We start from the raw sequence: 24387 nt of genomic DNA on the forward strand, positions 1-24387 counted from the left end.
CTTCTGTGTCAACCAGTTCTAGACTGGGCTATCCATAAAGTAGCTATTGACCCCATGTGACTTTTGAGTACTTGAAAGGGGACTAGTTGAAATTGAGATGATTTATAACCTCAGAGACAGTCCTTTAAAAAAAAGTAAAATGACTCAATTTTTGTATTGATTACATATTGAAATGATAATATTTTATATAAATAAAATGCTTGTTAAGCTTAATTTCGTTTGTTTCTTTTTACCTTTTTTAACGTGGCTGCTAGAAAATTTTTAATTATTTATGTGGCTCACATTTTATTTCCATTGGACATTACTGTTTTATACCGATGTTTCTCAAACTGTAGGTACATAAAAATTATTTGGAAGGATTGTTAGAACACAAGTACTTGGGTTCTATCCTCAGAGATTCTGATTCAGTAGTTTTGTGTGGGGCTCAAAAATTTGCATTTTTAATAAGCTCCCAGTGGATGCCGATGTGCTAATCTATGGATCACATTTTAAGTAACAAGGTTCTAATGTGGACAGTTATCTTTTCAGTGGGGTTGAAATGATGTCTAGGATGAATCAAAGGCCATATCAGTGTTCACCCAATCTGTTACTTGGTATAGTCTATAAATAAGATACTGTCATACCGTGTAGAGAAACTTAAAATTATGAATTTTGTGCTAGACCTTTGAAGAAAAATTTGTGGAATTTTGTCAAAGACTAACTTTTTAAAAATGAGTGTATTTGTTATCGTATAAATAGGAAAATAAAGAGAAAATTAAAAGCAACTGTTTGTCAAATAGGAAAGTAAGATTCAGTCTATCATTTCTAAGACCACAGAATTTACTTACACATCTAAAGAAAGGAGAGGAGGAAATTTAGTAAAAAAACAACAATAACATATAGTTGTAAAGGTATAAAGCTGTGACACAGAGAGACCTTTTATCTGACACAAAGAGCTTTTATCTAAAGTATTTGCTTTCTTCTTGGATATTTTTCCTCATTTCTGTATTTTTTTTATTTTTATTTTTTATTTTAGGGAGAGCAGAAGTGGGAGGGGCAGGGAGAAGGAGAGAGAATCACAAGCAGAATCCATGCTAAGCATGGAGCCCTATGTGGGGCTCGACCTCACAACCTGAAGATCACAACCTGAGTGGAGACCAATAGTGAGATGCTCAAACTACTGTACCACCCAGGCACCCCTCATTTCTGTATTCTTAAAAACAGTTAAACAGGGGATGATGAAAGATAAGGTAGAGAGAAGTCAGAGGAGGGGGACAATAGTGGAGGATGGAAGAGAATAGTAAATAATAATAAAAAGCAATGAGGACATAGAAGATTGTATTTAAGGTTGGGAACAATTCCTTAGTGTCTTCTATGATACTTGCAGACTTGTTGGGCTAACTGTTTTCAGGGCCAAGGAAGGATTTATTCATGGTTTTACCTTAGCAAATAGCAATAGCTGGTTTTACCTTAGCATATAGTTACTCAGGCTTAATGAAGAGCCCCAGTCTTTTAAAGAAAATCTTTTTTTTCTTTTCCTTTCTTTTTCTTTTTCTTTTTCTTTTTCTTTTTCTTTTTCTTTTCATTTTCTTTCCCTTCCTTCCTTCCTTCCTTCCTTCCTTCCTTCCTTCCTTCCTGATAGCCCTAAGACTAGAAAATACTTTTTAATACTGATCCTTAATCTTTATCCTTGCCATTGCCACTCATTGGTCCTATTTCTAGCTCCTGGATAAACAAACAGTATGTTTCCTCTCTAACAGATCTTCTGTATTTGGGGATAATTGTCATATTTCTTATTTCCTCAGTTGGCCCTTGTATGATGCCAAAGAGACAGTAGTATGTTGATAAAAAGTAGTAGAGCAAAGGTTGAGAATATTTTTTCCTACTATCTGTATGGTGTGTGTGTGTTCTTATTTGGAAGTACTTGTTTAAGAGGATAAGATGATCGTCTTTTCTAGGGGCAGAGGTATATTAGGGTTCTCAAGAGAAATAGAACCAATAGGATGTATGTGTGAGTGTGTATGCCTATACATATATATGTGTGTGTGTGTGTGTGTGCAGGGATGAGCGATACTTATTTTAAGGAATTGGCTCACTTGATTATGGGGCCCGGCAGATCTAAAATCTGCAGGGTGGGCTGGAAGGATGGCAACCCAGAGAAGAGCTGATATTGCTGTTCAAATCTGAAGGTGGTCTGTTGGCAAAATTTCCTCTTGCTGGGGTCGGGGACGTGTGTGGTGGGGGGATGGGGAGAAAGGGTTAAGGAGGTTAGTCTTGTTTTATTCAGGCCTTCATCTGTTTAGATAACGTCTAGCCACATGATAGAGGGCAATTTGCTTTACTCACACTCTATGCGTTTAAATGTTAATCTCATCCAAAAACATCCTCACAGAAACATTCAGAATAATGTTTGAACAAATACCTGGGCACCATGGCCCAGCCAAGTTGACACATAAAAGTAACCATCACAAGTGGAATATATATTCTAAAGTATCAAAATGGATTGTGTGGCAATAATATTATGTTTTTGGGATAACTACTAGTGAGGAATGATGCCATTAGTATTAGAACTTTCCACACAAGAATCTATAATTGATTTTACTGAGCTTTTCCATGACCTATTTTTTTTTTTTTTAAAGATTTTATTTATTTATCTGACAGAGATAGAGACAGCCAGCGAGAGGGAGAACACAAGCAGGGGGAGTGGGAGAGGAAGAAGCAGGCTCATAGCGGAGGAGCCTGATGTGGGGCTCGATCCCGTAACGCCAGGATCACGCCCTGAGCCGAAGGCAGACGCCCAACCGCTGTGCCACCCAGGCGCCCCTCCATGACCTATTTTTTAATATTCATTGGGATAAATCCCAAAATGAAGCTCGAGGCAGAGTAATGTTTTTTTTTTTTTTTTTTTAAAGACATAGATTCAAAGTCTAGGTTTTAGCACACAGTGTTCTGTGAGGTGAGTTCATTTTAGATGCATGTAATTTTCTCTTCCCATAGTTAAGTATTACACATCTTTTCTATTCATTGTACTAAAGAAGCAAACAGAATGTTTTCATTTGGCTCATAATAACTTAGTTATGGATTGATCATCTTTTCTTTCTGATGTGTGCATGTGGGAAGGATAATATAAAGGCCAGGTAATTTTCTGCAATGCTTTCTGAAGGTTTAAAGAACATTTTTGCATACGTTTGCTTTTGAAAACATGTAACCTAAGGCCCGATTAGCTTAATGCAAAGTGAAAACTTCAAGTCTCTGCATGAGCTAGTGATAGGTAATTCTACAAGAAAACTTCCATTCTTGGTGTGAGAATTCCTAAAATATAAGGCAGTCTCCTTATAAACTCAGTCCTCTTTTCTGTTAAAAGTAATTGCAACTGCTACAACATCAATAAATTTAACCTGGTGCTCCATCTTTAGTATTCTTTTTTTTTTTTTTTTAAGATTTTTTAATTTATTTATTTGACAGAGATAGCCAGCGAGAGAGGGAACACAAGCAGGGGAGTGGGAGAGGAAGAAGCAGGCTCCCAGCGGAGGAGCCCGATGTGGGACTCGATCCCGGAACGCCGGGATCACGCCCTGAGCCGAAGGCAGACGCTTAACAACTGCGCTACCCAGGCGTCCCTCCATCTTTAGTATTCTATAACGGTTGTTTATATATCGCTCTGAACTTAGCATATATTGTTTATCCCTTTTTCATTTGTATTCAGCTACAGACTCTTTAAGGGCAAGGCAGTTCTTCAACTAGCATTAATTGGGTACCACCATACATTAGTTGGTACTTTGCCCTGGAGAGTAGATAGATAAGTAGTGGATACATTTTAATACAGTATAATACATTATGTAATAGAGCTGATTCCTAAGTACTGGGGAAACAGAGAGCTAGAGTCAAGTCCTATTGTAAGAGTCTTTCAAAGTGTCACATAGGGACTGACATTTCATCTGGAACTTAATGGATAAATGAGTGTTTTATGGGTGTATACTTCTTGTTCTACTTGCCTCCTCTTCAGACCTTGAATAATACCAACCATCTACCTATTCCACTTCCCAATTCTGGTAGCCTTCCACTGTTGGCAAAAAAATATCACCCAGTGTTATGGATTGTTGTTATTACAACTTAGGGTCTCTAGCCTTAGCTGGTAATACTTTTACATATTCCTCTTTTGTAGAATATATTTTTCTCCTTCTCTGCTTAGAATATGCTTGATTGCCCTTCAAAACTTGGCTCACATGTTACCTTCTTATTGAAAAATTCTATGATCTTTACAGAGCTGTGATTGCTTCTCACTATATAGATTGTACATAACCTCATTGTGGTATCAGTCACATTGAATTGTGGTAATTTATTAACCTCTCTCTTTCTAGACAGCTTTCTGAGAATGTGATTTGTATCCTATTTATCTTTTATTCCCAACATAATAAAGACTCAGTAAGAATAAATTTTTTGGAATGATCTCATCTATTCCCAAGTCTTCAACTACCAAAAAGGTGCTAAGAACTTGGGAAACAGTTACAACATTGTGTGCGAGTATTGGGGGAGAGGTGTGAATTTGACAAGCAGAATCATCATGCTGGATTTTGAAAATACTGTGCACTTACCCAGGTAATATGAGGGCCTAAGGTTTAGGAGAAGAACATCCCAAGCAAAAGAAACACTGTACATAAAATCACAGTGGTAGGAGGAAATGTATAGTTCAATTAGAAACTGAAATGTTTGGTATGGCCAGCAAAAAAAAGGGTACGTTCAGGGAAGGGGCAAGAGATGATAAATGGAAAAGGGAGTAAGGGTTCAACTTATGAAAGGAATTTTATGCCATGTGTTTTTGTCTGCTTAGGCTGCTATAACAAAATACCCCAGACCGGATGGCATTTCTCATAGTTCTGCAGGTTGGAAAGTCCAAGTCAAGGCATTGGCAGATTCAGTGTCTGGTGAGACCTGCTTCCTGATTCATAGACAGCTGTCTTTTTGCTGGAACCTCACATGGTAGAAAAAGCCAGGCATCTTTCTGGAGTCTCTTTTGTAAGGGCACAAATCTTATTTGTGGGAACCAGCCCCCTATGACCTAATCTTGTCCCAAAGGCCCCACCTCCTAACAGCATCACACTGGGGTTAGGTTTCAGAATACGAATGGCAGGGTGGGGAGAGGGGCACAAACATTCCATCTGTAGTACCATGCTAGGGAAACTAGCAAAAGCAAATAAAAATCAGATTTGTGTTTTGAAAAAATCATTGTGGTAGCAGACTAAAAGAGGAGTTGGGGGATAGCCAAGAAGAAAGAGGAGGAGGACGACAGTTTTTCTCAGAAACCAGGAGTTAAGGATAGGTAATGTCATAGAGAAGTTTCGGTGTGAAGGAATGAAATACTTGCACTCTGAATTGTCAGGAAAGGTTATCTGTTGACCATGATGGAGAATATGAGAATATGGCAAATATAGAGAAGAGTAAATGTATAGAATTACTGGCTTAGGAAATGTGAAAGGGAAATGACTAGAGATAAATAAAAGGACTACTGAGCAATGTTGAAGGTCCAATTAAGATTGTAAAATGTGAATTTGTGGAGCTAGCTCTATCATATTTAATAACATTTTAAAATTGAAGAGCAGGAAGAAATATATGACTGGGTTCATCTAGTGTCAGGGATTGAATGACAAGGTGAAATAGATAAGGTTTTAGGAAATTGAGGTAATACTAGAATTGCTGAAATCATTGATCATTGTATTCAGAGTAGGTAAAATCAGTCATGGAAAGGGCTGATAGGTTGGGAAAAGAAGGAGGAGTTGAATGAATACGTACTAATAAGGAAATAAAATACATGATAAAATAGAAGAATGTGATCAGAAAGTGATTTCCAGATTTAAACTTTCAACTGTGTAGCAGCTCTACGTGATGAAGGGGCTGGTGCCCTGCATTTTATGTGTGGTGGACTGTTAAAGAGCAGTGGAGAATTAGGCCATTTATTGAAGTCAGGGAATGTGAGGCCAAGTTATTAGCCACTTTATGTAGATTCACAGTTATTCAGAACAATGGCAGGAATTGGAGGGAAGAGAGAATTCAAGAATAAAATCCAGTGTTCTTGAAGATTGGAATACTAGTGATGAGAAAAGTGTCACCGGATGGTAGAAGTTGAAAAGATAGAAATTGTTTTTGAGTAAAGCCAGAGGACAAATGGTTTGCAAAAGATATTTTTGAGCTAAGAAAATACCAGCTCAAGCTCCAAGCCCTGAGTCTTGGAGTAGAAGGGGAGGAAAAGAGAGTTGAGGAGTTGTGCTTAAGAGCACTTCAAGGGAAGTCTCCGGAGAAGGATTCCAGCGACAGTGAAGGTAGGGAGGTAGGGTTCTAGGAGGGTCTGGTGTTTGTATACAATAGTTAAGGGATCCAAAGGGCACAGTAAAGAAGGGTACAGATGAGGTCTGAAGAAGTTTTGGGATGGGAAAGTTTTTTAACTGACCATCTCACAATTATTCTTTTCCCAGTTACCTTGTTCTGTATCACTTGGGAAATTGTCATCCATTTTTCTAATTTTATCATCTTTTTTCAAACTCTCTGCTTAGCAGAGTGAATTCTTCTTTGACTAATATTTCCCCTTTTTTTCTCCTGGATTAGGCACTATTAAAAGACCTCCATCCTATTTTTTTCTCTTACCACTTAGGTAGGACCACCCTGTGGTGCCCTGCTTTCTCTCTTAGGACATTTTGCCTTGACCTTTACCCCTGTTGGTTTGTAGAATTTTTGTAATTTGATATTTGTCTTTAGTACTATGGAGACCTAAGCACTTACCTCAGTGGCATGATATCTGGTAAATCTAGGACCAACTGGAAAAACTTTCAGCACTCATTTTAGGGTGCTACATATTACCATTCCCTACAGTCTGCAAAGAGCATTTTTAGTTTTTAGAGCACAAACACCCTTTTCTCCCTCCTTTTCTCATTACACAGAGCTCCTCCTTGAGAGAAGCCATGAAATTTGAGAGAGCTGACCCTCATCTCTACACCCAAGGTTATGGCGTCTATTCACTGAAATTGCTTCAGGCCTAAACTGATCAATACATGGCATGGCATCCATCTGGCCAAATAATTAAGTCAGATTGGTTCAGTTCATGTGGGCCTTGGTACTTTTGGTCTTTATTTTGAGATGGGGAGAGAAGAGACTTCTGTGTTGCTCTCCTGTAAAACATGGAACTGGTACAACCATTTTTCCTGCATGATACAAGCTTATCTGATAATGTTAACACACAGAAAGAATTGAGGAAAGCTCACAGTAATGGAGCAGGAGCAGGAAACCATTCATGAAGCTCACTGTACTTTCGGATTTTACAATTAGCGAATTGTAAGCTAGTACATTCATCTATTGGAATATAATATTGGAGTATACAGTAGTTTCTGTTACTTGTAGTATGTCTTCATATATACAGGTTTAAAATAGATTTTCTGTTTATAAAATAATTCCAGCATATGGTATAGAACTTAAAAATACAGAAAACAGGGACGCCTGGGTAGCTCAGGATTCCTACTGAATCCTACAGATGTTAAATCTCTTTAGCTTTCTTTTTTTTTTTTTTTAAAGATTATTTATTTATTTATTTGACAGAGATAGAGACAGCCAGTGAGAGAGGGAACACAAGCAGGGGGAGTGGGAGAGGAAGAAGCAGGCTCATAGAGGAGGAGCCTGACGTGGGGCTCGAACCCGGAATGCCGGGATCACGCCCTGAGCCGAAGGCAGACGCTTTAACCGCTGTGCCACCCAGGCGCCCCCTCTTTAGCTTTCTTTATGTTTTCACCTAAGGTATTTGACAGTAGGGTGGAGATGGGTCTTGCACTGAAAATATTCCTTCAGTGTGCTTTATATAACCTCATTGTCTTAATTTGTAGTGAAGAAATCCACATTTACTGGACGCCTGGGTGGCTCAATTGGTTAAGCATCTGCCTCCGGCCCAGGTCATGATTCCAGGGTCCTGGGATCGAGTCCTGCATTGGGCTTCTTGCTCATCAGGGAATCTGCTTCTCCCTCTGCCTGCTGCTCCCCCTGTTTGTGCTCTCTCTCTTTCTTTCTGACGAGTAAATAAAGTCTTTAAAAAAAAAATCCACATTTACTATAGGGGCCATATTTTCAGTACTTTCGACTTTTAAGTGAATATTCTGGTTATATACTCAGCTTTTACTACAGTCACTAAAATACTTCCTCCTGGTGTTTACTTTCTCAGTAAATATCTTTATTTTTTAACCACAGAACTCTTAATTTTTTAGCAACTATTTTATGACCTAGTTAGTTGTAATTTTAAAGAAGGTAGTCAAACTAGTAGATCTCCCTGCTTATTCTTGCAGTGATTTCCAAACACATAACTTCTCCCACTCCACAGCTTTCATTATCCCTGGAATTGAAATGACTGCAAGACTATCAAAATCATTTATTGTAATTTTATAAAATGACTGTCACAACTTACTCTTTTAGTAAGACTTGTTTCTGATAGTGAGTCATTGTGTAAATGGGTCTTTGTTCTGCCCTCTTTCTTTTCATGACTGCATGCATTTTCTTTCCTGCATCTCATGTTCCTTTTCTTTGCTTAAAATCCTTACTGGAGGAAAAAGGTTCTTACCAGTGAAAGAAATACCATTTTATTTATTTTCTATTCCCTACTTCATATACTTCCATTTGTCAGGCCCTTACTTTAATCTTATACTTAGCATATTCTTCTTACACATTTTAAATCTATTTTAAACCTGCTTCACTTTCTCTATACTTAGTTCCTTTTCTTTCCTTCAGTCACTGCTTCAATTTATGTATCTCAAAATACTACACATTCCCTTATCACTCAGTTGTATTACTTCAGTTCTTACTCTTGCAAAATATCTCAAATAAAAATATTTCTTGCAAAATATCTCAAATAAAAATATTTCTCGCAAAATACCATGGTGAATCTAGTCACGGTATTGTCATCACCACGTATCTTTAAATAAGTTGTGGTAGAAAGAGCACTAGACTGTAGGAACCAGAAAAACTGGATTCTTTTTCCTTTTCCAATATAATCTTGTTGTGCGGCTTTATTTGTAATGTGAAGAAAACATGACCTATAATGCTGTTTCACATGACTTTTTAAAAATGATGAGCTTAAATAAATAAATAAAATGATGAGATTATATGTTTGAAATTGCTTTGAAATTTTAAAAAGTGCTCTCAATATAAATTTAAGGTGGTTATGTTGGTCAGATATCATTAGGAGGATTGAATGGCTTTTAATCAGCTATCTTTAAGTGAGGACACAGACTCTGAGCAGGAATTACCTAAAGTGAGGGGTGGTGGCATTTCAGAGAGGACACGTGCAGTAGGGAGGTATAAGATAAGATTGATTTGTATTATTACAAGTAATTTAGTGTGGCTAGAGTAGAGGATGTCAGTGGGGGAGCATCAGGAGACAGGTTGGGAAATATGGCAGATGTGCTTGACTTTCATTAAATGTTATAGTGGATCATTTAAAGATTTAAGTAGAGGAGTGACATGAAGTTTACATTTTCAGAGGTTTATTTTGTTATCATTGTAGATGACAGATGGGGGATGGGAGTGGAGTTAGGGAGAGTCTTGAGGAGGCTACTGGATTTAATAAAGGTCAGAACTGAGAACTTTAACATGGTTATAGAAAGGATAGATACAAAAGATGCTAGTGAGATGGAATCTATAGAAGCTGCACTCTGATTAAATGTGGGTGGTAGAAAGGCATTTACTAAAGGCAAGTTTATAATCATTCTAGGGCTTCTGGCTTCGACGGATTCCCTGCCATTCAATAGATAGAGACTAGAATGAATTTGAGGGGAAAAGGGTAAATTTGATTTTGGGAATATTAAATTTGAGATATTTATGGCATATCCAAGTATAAATTCTTTGTTTCCAGTTGGATAAAAGAAGAGAGGATTTGGGACTTGGGTGTACTATGCCCACATTTGATGAAATGATGCCCTGCATTTGGGTTAGATCTCTTAGGCACATGGTCAGGTCTTTTGTTACACCCTATTATAAAAATCCACCCCTTGAGAAGTAATACATAGTTCCCTAGGGAACAAGACACATGGCCCTTTGAGCCATGAGTCATATTCCTGGTCCTTGCAGTCAATCCAAAATCTGAGTCTTTCCCTCATAGTCTGTCATAAGGATCCCTTGGACATGTAATGTAAAGACACCAGTTCTTTATTGTTTCTATAACTCTAAGTGAAACTGCAAATACTTTTTATTACTCTAAAACAATACTATCAATCTAATCTAAATACATTTTTAATCTAATAGAGTTATAGTAATAGTCATTTTTGTTTTTCTAACTTGGAGTTTGCTATAAAATGGTTATCAGATGTTTTCCATTAATTTATTCTCAAGTAGCCTATCTGCTGTCATAATAATAACATAAATTCAGCTTATCTTAGTAGCATACCTGAAAACCTCCTTTTGGTGTTTAACTGTAAAACCAGTTATTTTAATGTATTTACTTAGCAGCTTTGTTGTGAACTTTAGCCTTTCTAGAAGGACTTATGGGTTCCTTCTCATTCCACTTACTCTCTTCCACTGGGTTATTTATTGGCCTTGAGAAGTTCTGAGTAGTGCTTTAACTTCTCCTAGATGGCATTGTATGGCATCGGCATTGTATGGCATCTTGTTTTACTCTTCTTTCAAGTTTCTCTGACCTGATTGCCCACTTTTCTTGTTCTTTCTTTCAGTGGCAGTTTCATAACTAAGTTGCCACCTTGCCATCAGGAAGTGAGGTGGAATGTGGACATAGGACTGCAGAGACACAATGAGTGCTTGCAAAACTGCAAGGCCACTGTGATGGATATGACTCCTGTAGTCGTGCCCACAATATTATTGTAGAATAGCGATTGTCGTTCATATGTGGGTCCTTCAAAATTCAAGGACTGCCAGCTGCCTATTATTTGTAGGCATACTCAAACATTTTTATGACTGCACCTAAATGTGAAGGGGAAGAAAAGATACTGAATTGATTCCTACAAACATTTAAAAGGAGTGTAGTTAAAATGTCAATAGTAGTCTGGCTAAAGATAATGAAAAGTCTGCCTTTTTTTTTTTTAAAGACTCCTGATCACAGTGCATGATTTCTTTACAAGCAGTCAATCATTTAGATTGCAAATGCTAACCACTGACTACTTCTTAATGTTCTTTTAAAATTATTTCAAGAGTGCTCACAGATATCTGAGAACATCTTTTAGTTCACAGATAGATATACCTTTTGAGATGCAGTAGAATGCCAGTGCAGAAAGTATATATGAAATGAGACTGCAACTTTGTAATTATTTATTGTACAGTGGCATTTTAGTGATAAGCTGTTTTTGGTTATGTTTTTATGCCAAAGGAAAGAAGATAATTCCCGGCTGTTTAATTTAATTTGCAACTTACATAGAAATCCATGTGCTGGCAGGTTAATAGAATTCCTGTTAGATTTTTCTAAATTGTATATCAGATACATGTAAAAAAACAGATTATGATTTTCCCTTTTATTTCTCTAATAATAGGATTAAAAAAATACTGTTCCTAAATCTTCATTTTAGCACAGCTATTTTTCCCAATTCCTTGGATTATAACCTGTGGCAAGTTTCATCAGAATGTAAGGGGTTGGTATTGTTTGTTTTCTTTTTCCCCCCTTACCCCTGGTAGTTCAGCTCTGATGTTAAGTCATTCTTTCAGTTATGGTTAAAATGAGACATGCATGGGTGATTTGCACTTAACTGCTCGCCTCCACACACACAAATGCCTCAGCTTCACATCTAATCATGATTCATGCCTTACGCCAGACTCTTGCTGTCATCCCAGCATCAGCAGATGGTGGGACAAGACCCCTGGGGCAGTCTGCCCCAGCATTCTGGGGTTATACATCTTCTGGTAGCAATGGTCAGAAAAGGAAGAATTTTAACATGGCAAATTGAGTTCAGTTCTTTTTGGCTTCTTGGAGGAAAAAAATCAATTAATGGAAATTTAGTGTCTGATTTTCAGATGGTACCTTAAAAACTTATTTTTTAGTCCAAGAAACAAAAGTAAAATGTCACATTATATTTTATAAATATGCTTGCTGACAGCGTCTGTGTTTAAGTCCCATCATGGGTAGTTTCTGTTTGTAATAATCTGAATTATGAGAAACATAGTAGGAAACTGCCCATAGGAGGACAGGTTTTCTATATTCATGCTTAACTAAGCTTTCTGTTCTTAAAAAAAAAAAAAAATACCGGTGGATGCCAGGTAAACCACATGTCATTTTGTTAGTGATAGAATCTGAAGTTGCTGTTTATGCTCTGTGATTAGTATGATTGGTGACTTTAGACAAGTTTACTTCATCTTTCTGGGCTCTTTCTTCACTTAATAAATAAGTGAAGAATATCCTTCAAAATATCTTTTTTATTTTACTACATAAATATAAGAAACTAAAATAGTATTTGCTGTATGAAAATGTACCAGGCTTATGGTAGCAACAGGAAATGCATGGATGGAGTTTCAACATCGGATAATCTTGGTTACTCAAGCTATAGTACTCATGTCTTAGGTGAGCACACACACACATTTAATGAGTTGCAAATAACTTTTTTTAAAGTAATAAATCCACATAAGTATAATTTTCCATATAATTTTCTATTTCTTCAGCCATTTCACAGTTCTAGCTTCTTTTGATGAAGTTAAGGTTCTTTAGCTCAGAATCCTGCATAGTCAAGGGGTGCACAGAACAGTGTTTTTAACTTTTTTGACCAGAACCTATAATTAGAAATGCATTTTACATGGAGTAGTACATGTGCATACACATAGTTCAAACCAAAATTGCACTGTTTTACCGTACTATGGCAGAATATTTTTCTATCCTTTTGTTGTTGTTGCAGATGTTAATTCTGTTTCTCTTTTTAAGAAATTACTGGTTCTTGTTCACAAAGCCAGAGTTCCTAATGGATTGGGATCCATAATTTGAAAAGTACTGTACTAAAGAATCAGCACTTACTACAAAGAAATACATTCTTGGGGCACCTGGGTGGCACAGCGGTTAAGCGTCTGCCTTCGGCTCAGGGCGTGATCCCGGCGTTCCGGGATCTAGCCCCACATCAGGCTCCTCCGCTATGAGCCTGCTTCTTCCTCTCCCACTCCCCCTGCTTGTGTTCTCTCTCTCGCTGGCTGTCTCTGTCTCTGTCAAATAAATAAATAAAATCTTTAAAAAAAAAAAAAAGAAATACATTCTTTTTGGGGGGTAGTCTCTCAAATTATTAAAAATTATTTTCCTATTCTCTGTTGATCACATCAGCTGCCATTTACTTAACAAGTGGTCTTTAGAGTTCCCTCTTATTTGTATGTACATCCAAAGGCTGTAAAGGATATAGAGCACTGAATTTAAATTGAATGTTTTTGATGTAGCATTCTATGATTCATTGTTTGCATATAAAACCCAGTGCTCCACTACATCGAAAGCTAATGATGTACTGGTGACTAACATATAATAAAAAATAATAATAAAAAAAAATTAAAAAATAAATTGGATGTTTTAATGAGCTCTATAAATCTGTCTTTAAACACATGCCATTCCTCTTCATTGTTTAGAATCAAATAGTAATTTTAAGTTCTATGTCTTTGAGTTTTTTTTACTTCCATCATCATTCCAGTGTTCTTACTGTCTTTAATTGGTCATGCTTTCAATAACAGGTACATGAATGACTTGGTTTCACAGAATTGGTATTTTAACAAAGAAGAGAGAAAGAAGTAGGGGACTCTTACATTTCTGTATCAACAAATAGAATTCTGAATACCGTGGCCTTGTTGCCGCTTACTATTTCTCTTCTCCATTAGTAGTCATTTGAATGAGTTATATGAAAAACATAGTAGTTTTCAAAAGAGAGAGCACAGAGGGGGTTTGAATGAGTTATATGAAAAACATAGTAGTCATTGGAAATATAGTCTCTTTGTATGATTCCATATAAAATGACATAAAGTGAATTTTTTCCTTATTTAATTGTCATTAAAAATTGCTTTAGTACTGTAGGAAACCATAGAAATTATATATATAATGATATGTCATTAAAAATTCAGAAGGGGGGGCGCCTGGGTGGCTCAGTAAGTTAGGCTTCTGCCTGCGGCTCCGGTCATGATCTAGGGGTCCTGGGATCGAGCCCCACATCAAGCTCTCTGCTCGGTGGGGAGTCTGCTTCTCAGTCCCCCTCTGTGCTCTCTCTCTCTCAAATAAATAAAATCCTTTTAAAAAAAAAGAAGAAGAAAAAAAAATTCAGAAGGGAAGTAGATAAAAAGCATTCCTAGTCTGAACAGACCAGGTTGGAACTAACATTGAAAAGTAAATATGGTGTGCAAATGGCATATTCAGAAAAGATTCCTTTATAATCTGACTTTAGATAGACAAAACATTGTATCATAAAGTGTTTTGTGCAAATGAAAACTCAAGATAAAAGCAGCTTGTTGAACTAAAGATTATAAATATATTTATATTTATATAAATGTATATACTTGAATGTATATTGAACTAATTTCTGTTATGAATGGTGCAAATTCTTGAAGACTTTATTGTAGATAAAGTTGTCAGTATTAGTGTTGAAGGTTTTCATTTAAGTTCTTTGTATGTATCTCTTTCAGATATGGAAACGAGTGAAAAAATCCAAGGAAGTGGAATACTTCAGCTGTTTGCAAGTCTGTTGATTCCACAGTCTTCCTGCACAGCCAAAGTAGCTAACATCATAGCAGAAGTAGCCAAAAATGGTGAGGTTTTCCTCAAGAACTTTTCTGCTGGGAACATCTTCAGTTTTACACCTCACTTGTCAGTATGTTTTATTAATTTATGTTTTAATTTTGTAGATTAGACATTGTCCATTTCTTTCTGTTTTTCTTTTCTTTGCCTTTTTTCCCATATAATTGTTGCAAATGACTATAATAATAGTCATTCTATTCATACATTTCCATTCCTTCAGAGTAGAGTTAAAGGAAAATAGTGCTAGGTCCTGCTACACCTGTGTCATGTATGACTTTGGTAATAGGATTCTTGAGCTTGCCACTGAGTCATTCATCTTCATTGTCATAGGAGAGCTCACCTTTCTCAGTGTATATGTTGGTTTGTAATATACCCAGATAAACTTCCCCTTTTTTTCATTGGGTGGGGGTCTGACTTCAGCAGTGCAGCTGGAATAGATGTTTTGTTTTCTGCGCTCACCTACATGGGACACATTTATTTTTTAAGTCTCCATGTAAGAATACTATGGAAAAACAAAATGACAGCAAAACTTAGATTATATAAATAGCTAATCCATCCTTTTAGAGATGGTTTCTATCCAGTGAGAGATTCTTTGGAAGAACTGTATTTTAGCAGAAATATTTGCACATGATTTTAATTCAGTCTGGAGAAAAACACTGACTTCTTAAAGCAGTTTTTAAGCATAAGGGAAGGCCATACTTAATGTAATATCTTTAGTGTGCCTCAATTTTCGAAGTTTGATATTAGTTTTAGGTCTTTTATTTTAGCAATTTGCATATATTATACTTTAAAGAGAAGAAATTTAAAAAATTCTGGCTTCATTTGTGTAATCAGTATGGCAGGTGGCCTTGTAAAGTACCAGTATGTGTTGTTTTTGGCCCAGTAAAACAACTTGTTCGTGTGTGTTACCAAAAAAAATTGCAATGAAATTTTTTCATTTGCTTAGAGATTCTCAAAATGTCTTTCAAATTCCAATGAGGTTCTGTATTGGTAAATCATTTTTTGGTTGTTAAATGAAAACTGGCCACCTATTGTTTGTATGTCTTGTGTAAGCTACTGTAATTATGTAATCATTACACTGTGCTTTGGATTCAAGCTGGTCATAACTGTTCAGATTCCTAGTGGTATGGGAGTATTTAATGTGCTTCAAGCAAATTTGAACTGCTCTGAGTAGACAGTGATTACCTTGGGATAACCAAGAACTGAAGCAGATCTAGTTTGAGAATGGAACCCCTCTAGACGGTGTTTGTTGCTAGACCAACCACTACCTGAATCTTCTTAGATGCAATACAGCTTGATTTTCAAGATCAGGTGGTTCATTTTTAACTTCATGGGAATTACAGTATAGATTTCCAGAAATCATTTTTTTTTCTTAAAACCTCTTCTCTTAAGAATGAGTCTATGTACTAACTATAACATAGATTCAGAAATTTCAGATAGTAAATTTCTGTGAAGTGAATTGCCATTCCTCTATGGTCTTACTTAATAATATCAGTCCTTATAATACTTTGTCACAGTTTCGTGATAATTCTCCTGCTATAGATTGCTGCTACTAATACTCTAATAGATGACAGCTACATTCTAAAGACATAGTAGAATTTTTAGAATTGATGCTTCTAATCAGGGGCTTGTTAAGGGCATATCACTAACCTCTACTGATTAAAATAAATGGAATACATTTAAATACTTATTTCTTGCTTAGTCACCACATTGTTTTTGTAAGTGATTGCCTGAGAAAGTGAATTAGAATCTTCTTTTAAAAACAAATAATATCTTCAGAAATACAGCACGACCCAACAGAGTACATTGATTGGGCTTGTCTTTCTTCTTGTTAGGAGCTTGACAATGAGAAAAAGATTGTATGAACCAGAATTAAAAAGAGATTGGAAGTTGATTTGTTTGTCGTCACTCTGCTGTGCATTTTATGTAACTACAAAGGAGAAATATTAGCATATACTTCTTAGATTCAGATTAATCTTAAAATGTAATTACGTTTACACTTACACATACAGAAAACCCTCTAAAAACTAACATATCTGACTGTGTACTAATGCTCAAAATCCAGAGGATTAGCAAGAAGTTTCATGGGCAAGTTTAATGTAGGAGCATAGCTATGAGCATAAATTATAGTAAAAGGTTACAATACCTTTAAATAAAGTAATCCCCTGTATAATATACTTAAGACTGATATGAGACAAAGGAAAAATAAGCAAGATAGGAAGTATCTATGAATAGTTCCTCCTTTTCAGAATTATACTCTCAAGGTATAATCATAATAATAATTCCTAAAACTAGGTGCTGCTATTAATATGCCTACATTGTGCCAGGTGTTATGTACATTATTTCAAATTCTTATGATTATTTTATGCACATGAGAAAACAGGGCATATCTTGCCTATCTTTACATAGCTAGTAGGTGGTAAAGCTGGGATTCAAACACTTATGTGATAATAGTTGGAATTTATGCTTCACCTTGTCTTTTCTCCTTTACTTCTCTTCAGTAAATGAGATTTTATGATCAAAGTGAAAAGTGTACTAAGAGTCTGAATGCAGGGATAGCAGCATATGACCTGAAAGATTAGGCTGAAGTAACTGAAGTTAAAATGTATGAAAAGCAAACAAAAGGGTGAACTATGTTGTATCTCTTCCTCCAGTCCTCCAAAACACTAGTTGCCTGCCTTGGACCCATCAGCATCAGAATCACTAGGAACTGATTAGGATACAAATTCTTGGATCCTCCCATTTAGACCTACTGAATCAGGAACTCTAGGACTGGGGCTGCCGTCTGTTTTAACAAATCTTCCAGGTGATTCTCATGCCTATAAAGCTTGAGAACCAAATCGCAGTCTAAAGTAATACAGAATCAGTAATTTGGGTCAACGTTATGTTTTTTTCCCCCTACCTGTGCTTTATAGATTGTAAAAGTGTTTATCAAACTTTTCTCCTTGAATGCTCTGAACAAGAGTTTAAATGTACACCCAGGGTGTACTAGAGAAACCACCACTAGAAACATGGAAGTCTCCAGTTTTGTCTTGTAAATTTATTTGTTTTAATTTTGCCCTCTAATCTATAACAAGTATATGTTTATTTTAGTATTAAATATGTGTGTGCTCTAGAAAAGTTGTTAAATAAAATTGATACCCGTGCCCCCAACCAAAAAGTACACCAGGTTGTGAGGTAGCTTTAAGTATACCTTGATATTGCAGTGTTGGAAGCTTAACCTCAGTCATTTTGTAAGAATTACAGTTACCAGTATTATCTTTTTTTTTTTTAACAAAAGGCAATACAAAGTATAATTGAAAAATGTCAATTCAGCAACCTACATATGAAAGTCCCCGGTTCTTATGTATTCATGCCTCATAGTTGTCTTTGTTCTTCTAAAGAAAAACATAAAAAGATAAGAGTTAGTAATTATAGGGAAGTTATGAGAGAAAATTCAAACTCTGAATACACATTACTATTTAGTCTAACACTAAGGTAGACTCTAACACTCAATGTTTTTATTTGGCTTATAGAGTTAAAAAAGTTTTAATAAAATAGATTTGGTTCCTTCAAGCAGCTGAAAATGGGGAAGTATGTATATGTAAGGCCTTTACTATTTGAGAGTAGATATGTAAAAAGTGGATTTTATGAAAAGAAACTTTATTTTATGATTTTCATCACAGTATTGTACTTTCTGATGATGGTGAATGAAAATGTAATTCAAGTAGGTTTGGGAAAGTAAAAGCAAAAAAGAAATACTGGATTCAGAAAGAAATAGAAATACTCTGTCAAGCATTTATTTAGTGTTTCACTACAATCAAAGGAAAAAATACTCCGCAGTAGAAATCAACTTTATGTTAATAAATTTGGGTTGATATTTGAGATAGAGCAATGCCTATTCCTTAAACCTCTATATTGAATTTTTATATCGAAATCCACACATTATGCAAGAAAACAAAATTAATTTTATCTTGTATAGACACACGTAGAAGCATAGAAATACTTAGTGGTTTCTGCCTTCTATTGCATAATGGCTTCCACTGACTGTGGTTTTTTCACTCATTGTCATTCTGTAGGTATTTTAGTTTCAGCCTTCCCCTAACAGCCCTTTCCTCACTCCCCAGGAACTTTTTGGTTCTCTGGAGTTCAAATTACCAAGAGAGGATCTGATTTTTTTTTAGTTCATTGCTATTGTCCTGTTTAGCAGATTTTTTGAACTAGAACGTCTGATAGGTTATTGGCCAGCCTGTATATAGTCTGGACTTGAGTCAGAGTCTAACCAGCTATGATCAGGTAACAGCCTCATGTAGTACGAACTAGGAATGTGTGTAGTGGGAATCCCTTTGAACAAGGATGACTGTCACAGCCATTCATTCTGTAGCCTTTATAATATTATATATATTATATATACAAATAAATAATATATAATATAATATCTTAAACATATTCCTTATAAGTTCCTGGTAATTTTCCTGTAATTATTTGTTCTCTATCATTTCAAGAATAACTGGAGCTATTGATTGTACCATCAGAATTTTGAAAGATATGTTGGTATCCTATAGACCATTAGAGCAAAGAAAAATAGTAACTCATCACCTGAAGAATAGCAACAACAGACCAAACAAGCAAAACAATAAAATATAACAACAGGTTCCATTTATGAAATAAGAGTGCAAATCAGACTATTCCTAAATTTCTTATTTTAGTAGTCATTTCATTGTTGGAAACTAGGCATAGGGGAAGGTAGAAAAGATAATGAATATCTATCTTTAAAATGATTAATTTTGAGTTGGTGACATATTTTAAGATTTGAAATATATAAAGATCCTAAAGCAACCGTTAACTTAAGAGATAGACAAGTAGAGTGATGTGTCATCCCCTATAGAAGATGGTCATTGAATTCTTGAAAGTATATATAGCATAACTCTTTTTCCCAATGGGGAGTTTAAAAAAAAAAGAAAAGAAAAATATCAACAGTAGACTTAACGATTAGCTTTAGAAGTAAGAAGTACTTCTTAAATCTTAGAAGTTTAAATTACAGAGAGTTTTCAATAATACAGTGGTAAGTAAATAAGAGATGTAAAAGGAATGCAATCCTTTGTTTAGGCAGAGAGGAATACATCTGTGACTCATAGCTATGTCATGGGGAACAGAAGTTGTTTCAGAGGTAACAGCTCACATAACAGCCCTATATGATGTGCTCTAGGAATTTGAAAATGAAGAGAAAGCGAGGGAAGATTTCTTATGATGATGGTACTTGTGGAACAAACTAAGAAGTGGACCCCCTTGAAAGTAATAGCGAAAAGACAGTGGTTTTTTTTATTTAGTTGGATGAGTTATAGATTGAGGAATTGGGTCTGTGTTGACCTAAGTTCCTTGACTAGTATATCCTTATAGTAAGTCATGATGTCCAAAATGATGGTTCTAACGTTGATTATTTGGAGAACTTTCATTAATTGGATATCATTATCATCCTTCAGTTTTGTGGTAGTCCCATCATGAGACACTATAAAGTTTATGTCTAATCATCATGACAATGATGGTATCATTGGGAGACAATAAATTTTGAGAATGATTTACTATAGAACTAATGAAAAATGAGTTGAAAGTCTGGAAAGACTTAACATTTGGTACTTGAGACCTATGGATGTGTGGGTATAACAGCAGATGTGAGTGATCCATAAAAATAAAGATTAGGAATTAAGGAATAGATGATTCTACAAGATCTTCCAATTGAAAAGGGCCTGTTATTTGTAATGATACACTTGAACCTTTTAAAAAAATATTTTGTCTTTTTAGAGAACATATAATGAAAAAAATAAGAGAGAAGATGTGAAAATTTTCACAATTTGATGGCTTAGCTTATAATTGTAGTACTTTAATTACCAGGCTCATGGAAAGAACATTGCCAGTGTTTCCATCATCATATATTGCTTCCCAAGCACATTCATTATTATAAGAAGGTAGTGATCAATTAGGTATAATGAAAGTTAATTAAAAATATTTTTGGTTTAGGACAGAGACTGTCAACAAAGAAAAATATGACCCCACTCATTTTGTGTACTTACTTCACTAAGTATTTAGTAGAGTTATAATGGTACTTTTGGAACAGAATATACTCTTCAAATGGTAAGCCGTCTTGAACATTTTAATAGTAGGTAGGTATTTTATTAAAGGACATGATTATGTAATTTGCTAATTTTTAGACTTTTAATTACATATGTCTCTTATTTTCAGAATTTATGCGTATTCCATGTGTGGATGCCGGATTGATTTCACCATTGGTGCAGCTGCTAAATAGCAAAGACCAGGAAGTGCTCCTTCAAACGGGCAGGGCTCTAGGAAACATATGTTACGATAGCCGTAAGTGTTGAAATATCAATGATACACTTAAAAACTTTTTTTAAAGAATTACAGTTTTGAGACTAATTTCACTTTTAGTGTTAGCACTGTCTTTTTTAGTTTAAGACACTAACGTGGGCCATTATGACTTAGCTCTGCTTACTTAGCAGAACCAGTGGAAATTTGGTCCATAGCATTTTTAACTAAGAAGTTAAGGAAATAAATTCTTTTCCTCTGCTATCACAAATAATACTTTTGGAGGAAAGTAAGTCAATTTCTGAGAAATTGGGGCTTTTAGTTTTAGAAAAAATAAGTATTATCTTTTCAGTGATTTTATCAAAGTTCTGTCTCTGAATGAGAATGCTTATGAACAGTTTTTTAAAGTATCTAAGTCTGTCCAAATAAATTTTTAATTACTTGCAATTCAATAAATCCATTCATAAAAACCATCATCTTCTCAAAAGCTAGATTGGCCTACTGCATTTGCATTGACTCCATTCCTATTTGTCATAATGTCACACTGTCATCCTCACCACTTTCTATAATACACTGCTCTGCCAGGTAGAGAGAAAGCAAGAACTTGGGTATGGGTATATTACAAAAATTTTACATTTTCTACTTCTCCTTTCCACATTTATGTAAACAAAATACAAAAAAATCTCGAGTATATTCAGTTTGATTAGCCTTATCCTGGATTTTCCTTAGATTTATATTTTCTGAGCCAAAAACACATATTTTAACATTTACCTTTAAAGTTTCCTAGGAATTTAGTTCTATTTATATAACTAGGATAACTTTTACTGTTTATTTTCCCCATTGATTTCATGCACAAAAGACATAGCCCTTTTTTAATAGGCAGTGCTTCAGAAAGTGATTTGTGCATGTAAGCCAGATAGAAAATAAGGTCATGAACATACCTATTTATGATAAAAGCAAGAAGTAGAAAAAAAGACTGAAACTACAACTTTTGTGTTATAATTTGTAGCATTAATGGTAAGGCTAGCCTCATTTATTCTCCTTTCCTTACTTTTTCTGGAACATTATATATTTTATCTGAGAATGTGCATGTCTTAATATGAATTTTAGCTTATAGCTTCTAGTCCCCAATACTGATTATAAATTTATCTACTGTCCTTCATTCCTGTGCCTTTTATCCTAGGATATTAACTTTATTTATAAAATTCTGATACTTTATGTTTATAACTTTGCATTTTTATATTTAGGATTTTTTTTACACATCATAGCTTATTAGAATATTAGCTTTCAAGAGTGAACCATTTAAGATATAATTTATGTGATTGATTTTAATAATATATACGAAAAAAGCCACTACAGAGTCATAGTCAAAGATGGATGGCATGCATTTGGAGAGCATTGAGCATTACTATATTATTCTTATCCTTCTGTGTACATTACTAGAATTTAAGTCTACCATAAGTATTCTTTAGTCCTTGTTCTGTTCAGCTATCCTTCAGTTATGCATTGTTTAATCATAGGAAATAATGTTTTGAGTACTTTTGTCCTGGACTTTCCCTTAGTTTTGGCATAATAGAAGAAACACTCATAGTGATCTCTTGTCTCATATTGCTGCTATTTTTATGGGCACAGAGTAATTTTCTTCCCTGTGTACTCTAAAGAACCTCGAAGTTAGGGTAATAAATGTGCAGTTAATAAGATTATCATTTTGATGAAACTGAAGTCCATCATTATAGTGTTTATCATATCTATTTGCTCTGTTCTTATGAAGTATACAGTATAAAGTCTGTAAATGTGCTTTAGGTTATGAAGTTAAATTTTTTGTTTCATTTATTTATAAATACTTATAACCATTTTCACTTAATTCAATGTAAATTACAGTTAAGTGGGAAATTAAGCATAGCAAATACAGGCTATTTTTTATATTTGTAAACCTTGTTTAAGGAAAATGAAGTTAGTAGTCTTAAGAATGAATGAGTATAAGGAGGGATTTATTACTGTAAATCATATGCAAAAATGTGTCCGTTGTGCCATGCTGCCTTGTGCGTAGAATTTCCGTAAGCCTGTATGCTTTCTTATCCTTTCATTTGAAATTAAATCTCTGTGAACTTCTCAGTGTTTTTTTTTCAGAATAATTGTAGGAAAAGTACAGCACTTTTATTTGAACTATAAGAATGATATTTTATATCTGTAAATAATGATGCTGTGTGGTTGATTTGTGAATTTACTTGAAATGCATTTTCATTACCTGACAATTGGGAGTTTGAAAGAAGCCAAAAATTAGATTTCTCTTTTTAAAAAGTGTATTGAATAGCTTTTATTTTAATTAATTAACCTTCTTCCCTCTCAAGAATGTAATGCTTCATTCCTAAAAGGAAGATTGAAAATTACACATGACAGCTTTATAAATATAAGGAATCTTTTTGTTATAAGTAACATATGTTTTAAAATTCACATTGGTGTTTTACCAAACTTTCCTGTCAGACTAATTAGTTTACTTACATTTTATAAATTTACTCCAAATGGATAATTTTCAATGTGGATTTATTCAGAATGATACTAGGCTTACAATAGATAGGAAAGCCAATGTATGCAAAAAGCACCAGAAAGCACTCACTGTTAGACATAAAAATTTGAGAAATATGTGTATATTTTATGGATTTGTATTTTAACCCTTAAAAAGTAAAGCAGTTGCTAGCATATTTCAGTTAATGCAGTTTATTTGAGAGGAGGAGAGCTCCAACTGTAAAAGAAATTACACTTGCCATAAAATCCATGGAAATCTTTTGAAAAAAGTAGGTCAGATTTCAGTTTTACCGGCTTTGACAGTACCCATTTTAGGAACTCTTCCACACGGAAGGAAGCTCTTACATAACGTCAGGTAGCAGACTGATACAACTGCTAAATGGGATGGAGTGAGGCTTTGTTGCTGATGAACTTTTTGAATCCCAGTCTCTCTCTCTTGCATTTGGAGATGAAAGAATCTCTGGGTAAGAACATTTTTCATTTAAAATGCCTGGTCTTTTTTCTTTTCTTCCAAAGACCCACCAGTGGTACTTACTTCAGTTACGGATTTCTCTTTCAAAGTATCCAAACAGACTTCTGATATAGGCAACATTTTATTTTATTTTATTTTATTTTATTTTATTTTATTTTATTTTATTTTATTTTTAATGTTTTTTTATTATGTTAGTCACCATACAGTACATCCCTGGTTTCTGATGTAAAGTTCGATGCTTCATTAGTTGCGTATAACACCCAGTGCACCATGCAATACGTGCCCTCCTTACTACCCATCACCAGTCTATCCCATTCCCCCACCCCTCTCCCCTCTGAAGCCCTCAGTTTGTTTCTCAGACTCCGTAGTCTCTCATGCTTCATTCCCCCTTCTGATT

General features: G+C 35.0%; 1 protein-coding gene across 8 annotated transcripts in view; it reads left to right on the forward strand.

Annotated features, from left to right (window-relative positions):
* The window catches only part of RAP1GDS1 (Rap1 GTPase-GDP dissociation stimulator 1), a 146731-nt gene that overhangs the window by 43343 nt on the left and 79001 nt on the right, over window positions 1-24387 (forward strand). For 7 of the 8 annotated variants that reach the window (XM_026509688.4, XM_026509686.4, XM_026509685.4 and 4 more), the window contains exons 3-4: window positions 14581-14703; window positions 20912-21037. In XM_026509688.4, coding sequence (XP_026365473.1) covers window positions 14581-14703; window positions 20912-21037 — 249 coding nt within the window. Of the gene's footprint in view, window positions 1-14580; window positions 14762-20911; window positions 21038-24387 lie in introns of those variants that run through there. The other variant, XM_026509690.4, reaches the window with a different exon arrangement.

This window comes from Ursus arctos, unplaced genomic scaffold, assembly GCF_023065955.2.
Source record: "Ursus arctos isolate Adak ecotype North America unplaced genomic scaffold, UrsArc2.0 scaffold_9, whole genome shotgun sequence".
Taxonomy (NCBI): Eukaryota; Metazoa; Chordata; class Mammalia; order Carnivora; family Ursidae; genus Ursus; species Ursus arctos.